Below are 7494 nucleotides of genomic sequence, written 5' to 3' on the forward strand. Positions count from 1 at the left end.
CGGTTATTTTTCGGCTTAATCCACGGGCTGAAAGCTCTACTTCTTGGTTTTAACATTGAACTTTTACCTTTTCAGTTGAAATTTGTGACGTGGAATTTATAAATCAAACCTGACGATTTCAATAGAGGATGTTACAACTGTTTTTAGAGTAAGAGTTTATACGCGGCTTGACCTTTGGATCTACTTCTACAAGGTTTGTAAGTTAGGATAGTCAACTATGTCTCCTTGGAGCCTAGATTGACCGCGTCGATATTGAACCAGGAGCCAATGGCTGCTATGCTATGAGAACGCTTGAAAAGGTCTTAACATCTTCAGTCTATTTTATTATATATCTATCTAGGTGTTTGAGTATGACCAACTACGTACTACCTGCATGCCTAGCTCGTGTTCCCGCCTACTCTATATTCTACGCTTCACCTACCACACGCGTTTCTTCAACCTACATTGCCATGAGTTTGTATATATAGGACCCGGCACGACTCGTATCTTCTCTTTTCAAACATCTTCTTTAGTTAATTGTTGCTGTTACACAATGATGCAAGTACCCATCACTTCTCACCTTTTTGTGAATGACACTTGATTTTCTGACAATTATTCTTTACTAATTTTGTTTTTTTGCGGGTCTTTACTAATTTTGTTTGGTACAGAAACGGTTCATTAACTTGTATTAAGCGACATTTATGTGTCATGATACTTGCATCTGTTTGATTTTGGAGAATGGTGACAAAACAATTTAGTGATTGACTGTGGCTCTTGTTATCTATCTCCCATGCATGTGGCTCTTGTTATTGTTGATCAAGCAAAATGGGTATTGTAAGTTCAAGCTGATTGAAAGTTAATGTGGCTGGTTGTAAGTAATGATGAGTTTGGTTGAGTTGCTTTTCTATAAGTGCATGTCTGTACATTTCTTGGACTATTGTGAAATAAACCACTTTCTACAGTTTCCAAATGTTGATGTTATCTGCGCACACTAACTATGAACCCATGTGCAACATATTTCATATTGTTATCATTTTTGCAGGGAGCAAAATTTTGCATATAACTTAGAAGAATAATAGAATGAAACACATCTCTTCATCAGCCCACAAAGGGGTAAATATACAGAATACATGATAACAAACACAGCTATGTACGGGCATGCACAACGTGCACCAAGTCATGGGGCATGGCATGCGGTAGTGGATCAGGTACGAGACATGGGACTCGGTCCCTCTGTTATACAAGCAACGGGCATCTTCCAACAGCCCCCCGCAATCGCAACGGGATTGTCGAGGACGTTGAGGATGGACCGGAAGTCGAGGAAGATGGTCGTCGGGAGCCCCTTCGTGAAGATGTCGGCGAACTGTGACGTAGAGGGCACGTGGAGGACCCGAACGTAGCCGAAGGAGACACGCTCGCGAACGAAGTGAAGGTCGATCTCGATGTGCTTCGTCCATTGGTGCTGCACAGGGTTGGTGGAGAGGTACATCGCGCTCACATTGTCGCAGTAGACAACCGTCTCTACGGACGGGGGCCGCTGGAGCTCTTGGAGTAGCTGCCGGAGCCAACACGCCTCAGCCACGGCGTTGGCGACGGCCCTGTACTCCGCCTCAGCGCTGGAGCGCGAGACGGTCGGCTGGCGCTTCGAGGACCACGAGACGAGGTTGTCGCCGACGTAGATACAGAAGCTTGACGTAGACTTGCGTGTGTCGGGACAGCTGGCCCAGTCAGCATCCGAGTACGCAATCAACCCGTGGTCTGAGGAGCGCCAAAGATGAAGGCCGGGCTGCGAGGTGCCGCAGATATATCGTAGGATCCGCTTGAGGATGGTGCAGTGTGGCTCTCGCAGGTCATGCATGAATAGACAGACGTGCTGAACAGCGTAGGCGATGTCCGGACGAGTGAGGGTGAGGTATTGGAGAGCTCCGGCTAAGCTACGATAGTGAGACGGGTCAGAGACGGGAGGTCCGTCAGAAGCTGAGAGCTTGGAGCGAGTGTCAATGGGTGTGGTGGCGGGTTTGCAGTTGCTCATGTGGGCGCGCTCAAGAACCTCTAAGGCGCACTGGTGCTGTGAGAGAAACAACCCGTGTGTACTGCGAGTGACATTGATGCCTAAGAAGTTGTGGAGCTCGCTGAGATCAGTCATAGAAAACTCGCGATGGAGCTGTGCGATAATGTGGCGGAGTAGTGCAGCGGTACTAGCTGTCAAAATGATATCATCGACGTACAGGAGAAGGTAGGCAATGGCACCATCGCGATGAAGGATGAACAGGGATGTGTCGCTTTTGGAAGCAGGAAAGCCGAGGCGGGCGAGGTAGGTGGTGAAGCGGAGGAACCAAGCGCGCGGGGCCTGTTTATGCCCGTAAAGCGAGGGATGTAGCTGACAAACGTGGGGTGGTCGAGAGGCGTCAACGAAGCCGGACAACTGCTGGCTATAGACGACGGTGTCGAGGTGGTCGTGGAGAAAAGCATCCTTCACGTGCAGCTGATGGATGGGCTAGAGGAGACGGCGAGGCTGAGGACGACGCTGATAATCGCCGACTTGACGACAGGACTGAAGGTCTCCGTGAAGTCGACACCGGGCTGCTGCATGAAGCCATGCAGAACCCAGCAAGCCTTGTACCATGTGAGAGAGCCGTCGGGGTTCAACTTATGCCTGAAGATCCACTTGCCCGTCACCAGATTGATACCTGCAGGGGGGACACCAACGACCATGTATTGTTCTGTAACAAAGCAGTATATTCCTCGAGCATAGTGTTGTATCAATTTGGATCCTTAAGTGCCTGTTTGTAGGAAGAGGGGATTGGAGAGACGGGGCCATTGGTAACGGAGAGGCTAAAAAGGCTTTTAGGCTGAAGGAATCCGCTTTTGGCACGAGTGTGCATGTGGTGAAGATTTTTTGGTGGGACCGCTGGAACCACATGAGGTGGCAGAGGGCGGCCAGGTGGCGAGGGGGGTGCGTCGGGGTCAGGTGCAGTGGGCGAGGCCAAGCAGACGCACGAGAGGGGCGGCGTCGATTGGTTGGGCACGGAAGTCGGGTGGTGGTGGTGGTTGGGTGTGGCGCGGCGGTAGTGGGCGGGCTAGGTGGAGATCGGGCGGGTGAGCACGAGGAGGGCGCAGAGGGGCCCGGGGTAGGTGCGTCGGCTGTGGAGGTTATTGGTGGAGCGTATCGAGAGGTAGATACAGCCGAGCTGTCGTACGAGGTAGTTGTGGGAGGGTGGGTTGGAGTGCATGGCGCGGATTGGCTGCATGGCATAGGGAGTGCAGCGGGATTGTCTTGTGGCCGAGCGTGGGGAGGCATGCATGTGTGCGTGTGTGAAGGGAAATCCATTTTCATCAACTATTACATCGCGCGAGGTGATGACTTTGTTCATCATTTTCAAAAAAAAGTTCTCAATTTTATTAAAAAATCATGAATTTAAAGATTTTCGCCAGTTTAAAAATAAGATTAAAAATGAAAATAGTAAAATAGAAAACAAAATAAAAAACAAAAGGAAAAGAAAACAGAAAAAGGATCAAAGAAGAAAATGAAAAATGTAGAAGAAAGGTAAAACCGAAAGAAAAAATATATATAAAAAACAGAAAAACCCGGTTCAGGGAGGGATATAGAACCTTCCCAAAACCGGTTGGGGGTGAAATCCCGAAATCGGCCGGCCCATAGAAGCAGCAGCACGTGAGAGGGGGGGGGGGGGGGGTGCGAACATTAAGTGGTGATTGTCATCAAGAAGTTAGTGCAAGTGCAAGATGGATGTACACACAACAAGACATTAATACGAGGATGGTCATCAAGAAGATTACAAGTACCATATGTCGATATGACATCACCCCTCTCTCTGTAACTAGTTTCTTTTAGTCACACACCCCAAAGAATATATAAAACGAAAAAACGGGAGGAAGGCAGCGGTCTCTAGCTAGCTAGCAAGCCTATGTAATAGTCATCCTTCGAATTATTCATACCGAATACAAGATTGAACCGACCCATTATAATGGAATGAATGCATGACATTTTATTACACTTTGCTCTCGAATTAAACACACCCCAACAGGCTAATATAGTCCTTTGGTGACCTAGGCCTGTGAATCTGTGTCTAGTGTGCCACGCCACTGCCCTTGTGTCACGGTCAGATGACTCCACGGTGTTCACTTTCAAACTAGTGTTTTCCCTTTTTAGAAAGTATATGCTACAAGTAAAAGTTCTCTTTTTGGTGACTTTCACAAAGTATATTATCTACTTTGAGAAATATAACAAGCCCAAGTAATTTTTATGGGATTTAAAACTTCCAATTTTCCAAACTTTTGGAAGTTTGAACTATGGCTAAATTTTTTAAAAATCCAACTTAAACAAATTGCATGCCCAGAAAATTTCCATTTCTATGAAAATTTGAAAATTTTGTAAACTTTGGACTTCAACAAATTTTGGAATTTCAGAAAACTCAAAATTCACTGGAGAGAGAAGACTAATAGAATGTCACCCGGCAGACCTTCATATTATACACACACTGTTTTTACAACAGTGGTGCTGCCCAAGCGTGATCACACGGCAATGAGTCAATTCATTAACTGATTGCTAGCAACACACAGATGTGTGACTTCTAATCCTTATTGTTTCTTGATAGACAACGAAATAGATCATCAATCATAGGTAAAATCAAATTAAGATACCCCAGAAAAAATTAAGATTATTCGTTGCTTCAATATGAACTGAGAAAAAAATGTATTGCATTTGACATTTTTTTGGGCTTATTTACTATCTACTATCTACTACTCCCTCCGGGTACAGACAAGAATTTTGGGACGGAAGGACTATACTACTTTTAAAAGCATGAGCTTGGTGAATCCAGATGATCCGAGCAATCGAGCAACCTATATGCAACGTCACACGCTGCTTCACCGATGTATCATCACGTCATGAATAATTTGGAAACATGTTAATTGCATTGATCGTAATTTGTAAAAGGACATTAGTTACATTAAAAAGAATTAATCTTCCCTGACTTAATCAACCAAAACGCACCTTCCCTGACTTAATCATAGTACATGTCGCACAACAGAGGAGCTGACTCAGTTACAAACCATGCTACGCAACAAATATTTAGGCCAAAAAGTGGTGTCTCAGGCATATTGGAAACCTGAAGGCTCTCATTTTTGGTCTGGTCTAATGACGGCAAAGAAATATCTCTTTTGCTTTTGGGTCTTTCGTGATAAAGGACAGGTCAGAGATTCGTTTCTAGGAAGACATCTGGCTAGGCAATGCCAGTCTTCGAGAACAATATCCAGCCTTATACATCATTACTTGCGAGAAGAATAATACTATTGTGCAGGTGCTCAGTTCATCCCCGCCGAATATTTCGTTCAAGCGGGATTTGATTGGGCCTCGCCTTACGTCATGGCATAATCTATTGTCCAAGCTGGATTCGATTAATCTGACACAAGGTCGGGATGTGTTTCGCTGGAACTTTACTACATCAGGGTCTTTCACAATAGAGTCCATGTACCTTGCACTCACGCATTCTGAGGTACTAGTGAATAATAATAAGAAACTATGGAAGTAGAAGATTCCATTAAAGGTCAAAATCTTCACATGGTATCTTTGTAGGGGGTTGTGCTAACCAAAGACAACCTCACACGGCGCAACTGGCAAGGGAGTAAGAAGTGTTGTTTTTGTACTCATGACGAGACAATCAAACACCTCTTTTTTCAATGCAAGTTTGCACGTTCTACGTGGCCAGTCATCCAAATGGCGTCAAATTTGTATCCGTCCACAAGTGTTGCCAATATTTTTGATCATTGGTTGGACGGTATTCTAAATAGGTTTAAAACGCTAATAAGGATGGGAGCGCATGCCTTAATGTGGTCGCTATGGCTATGTAGAAATGATTTGGTTTTTAATGACAAAAATGCTTCTCCTCTACAGGTTCTTTTTCGGTGTACGCACTCGCTTTGTACGTGGTCTACACTAAAGCAAGCGGAGTACTAACCGCTGTTCATGGCGGTGTGTTCGCGATTGGAGCAGGTGGCTATGGAGGTTTTTTTCCAACATGGGTGGCAGTATAACCTCTGGATTGACCCGCCATCGCTTTCGACATAGGCATATATAGTGTCGGTCTATAGGACTCTACTGTTGCCGTTTTGTCGATTTTATTTCTTTTCTTTCTGTCAAACTTTTTAGAATGGGCTGTGTGCATCTTGGTTATGCAGAGGTCGGATGTCACTCATAATGCTTTGTATCCGCTTCATACTACATTTTTGAGATAATAAAACACCCTTTGTCAAAAAACAGAGGAGCTGACACACTCGGCTCTTCATTCTCAACAAAAATGAATTAAAAGAAACTCAAAGTCGTGTATCCAATTAATGGAATATAGACACATATATTCACTAGGAATGATTATTTGACTTTACATAAATTAGGTATGTGCGTGGGGCTATACAGATGTACTCAAGCCATGAAACCGATAAAGGCAAGCAGGATGGCGAGGCCAAACCCCGTGGCCTTCACGGAGGTGGCGGTAGAGACAGGCATGGTTGGAGGAGCGTTGCTTGCATTGGGGCCACTAGCCGGGGCGGGTGATGGTGAGGAGGAGCTAGGCACGACGTCGATCTTGATCTTCATGCCACCAGTGCAGTGGCCAGGGAACCCACAAATGAAGTAGCGGGTGCCAGCGGCGGTGAGGGTGACGATGTCGTTCCCGGAGTTGAGGGTCGCAATAGGGTTGACGATGCTGCAAGAGTCGTAGTCGGCCTTGCTAACTTCAAGGACGTCGTGCGCCTGAGGGGAGTACTTGAAGACGATCTGGTCGCTGAGTTGGAACTTCCTGGAGAATGCCCAGGTGCTGTAGTTGGTGGTAAGGTCCCACGCGCCGCCCGGTTCGCCAACATTGTAGACTGCTGCCGACGCGGTGCTTAGGACGGCCATCGCGGCAATGATGAGGAGGCTGAGTCTCATGGCAGCAATTGCAGTTGAAACTTGAAGGAAGGCAACGAGAGCCAGCAGAGGAGGTATAAGCCGGGTGCTGTGTTGATCCTCAAGCTGAGATTGTGTTGCTTGACTTGCTTCCGTAAGTGCTTGTGTTGGGTATATATACAGTACATGCTATGCCCAGGTCGGTTGATGAAACGTGTGTGGTAGGTGGAAATATGCCCAGACTTTGAATGTTCTACGTGGGAACACAAGCTAGGCAGCTGGTATGTACTTGGTCATACTGAACATCTGAAGACCGGGCTGTGTTGTTTGGCCCGGTCACCTTTTCACGCGTCCTCGTGGAGCCATTGCCGATCGTCTGCTCCAATATCGACGCGGTCTACTCTACAAGACGTAGAACATCTTTTCCCTAAAAAAAAAGAAGACGTAGACCATCTTCACAATTCACAAGTCTTCTAGAAGTAGATCGAATGATACAGCCGCATTTCAACTCCTAATTCTCCTCTCTAAGTAAATAAAAAACTTTCTCCTCTAAAATTGCAAGCTTCCAATTGGCTGAATCCCATGGCACAACTAAATAATATGCCAGCTTT

General features: G+C 46.0%; 1 protein-coding gene across 1 annotated transcript; it reads right to left on the reverse strand.

Moving 5' to 3' along the window:
* Nucleotides 1-6323: 6323 nt before the first annotated feature.
* On the reverse strand, nt 6324-7018 carry LOC125529212 (mavicyanin-like). The gene has a single exon (XM_048693620.1). It carries the CDS (start codon nt 6923-6925, stop codon nt 6419-6421), a length of 507 nt encoding a protein of 168 aa, XP_048549577.1. The 5' UTR covers nt 6926-7018; the 3' UTR covers nt 6324-6418.
* Between the last annotated feature and the right edge of the window lie 476 nt (nt 7019-7494).

Source organism: Triticum urartu, unplaced genomic scaffold (assembly GCF_003073215.2).
Source record: "Triticum urartu cultivar G1812 unplaced genomic scaffold, Tu2.1 TuUngrouped_contig_5430, whole genome shotgun sequence".
Lineage (NCBI taxonomy): Eukaryota > Viridiplantae > Streptophyta > Magnoliopsida > Poales > Poaceae > Triticum > Triticum urartu.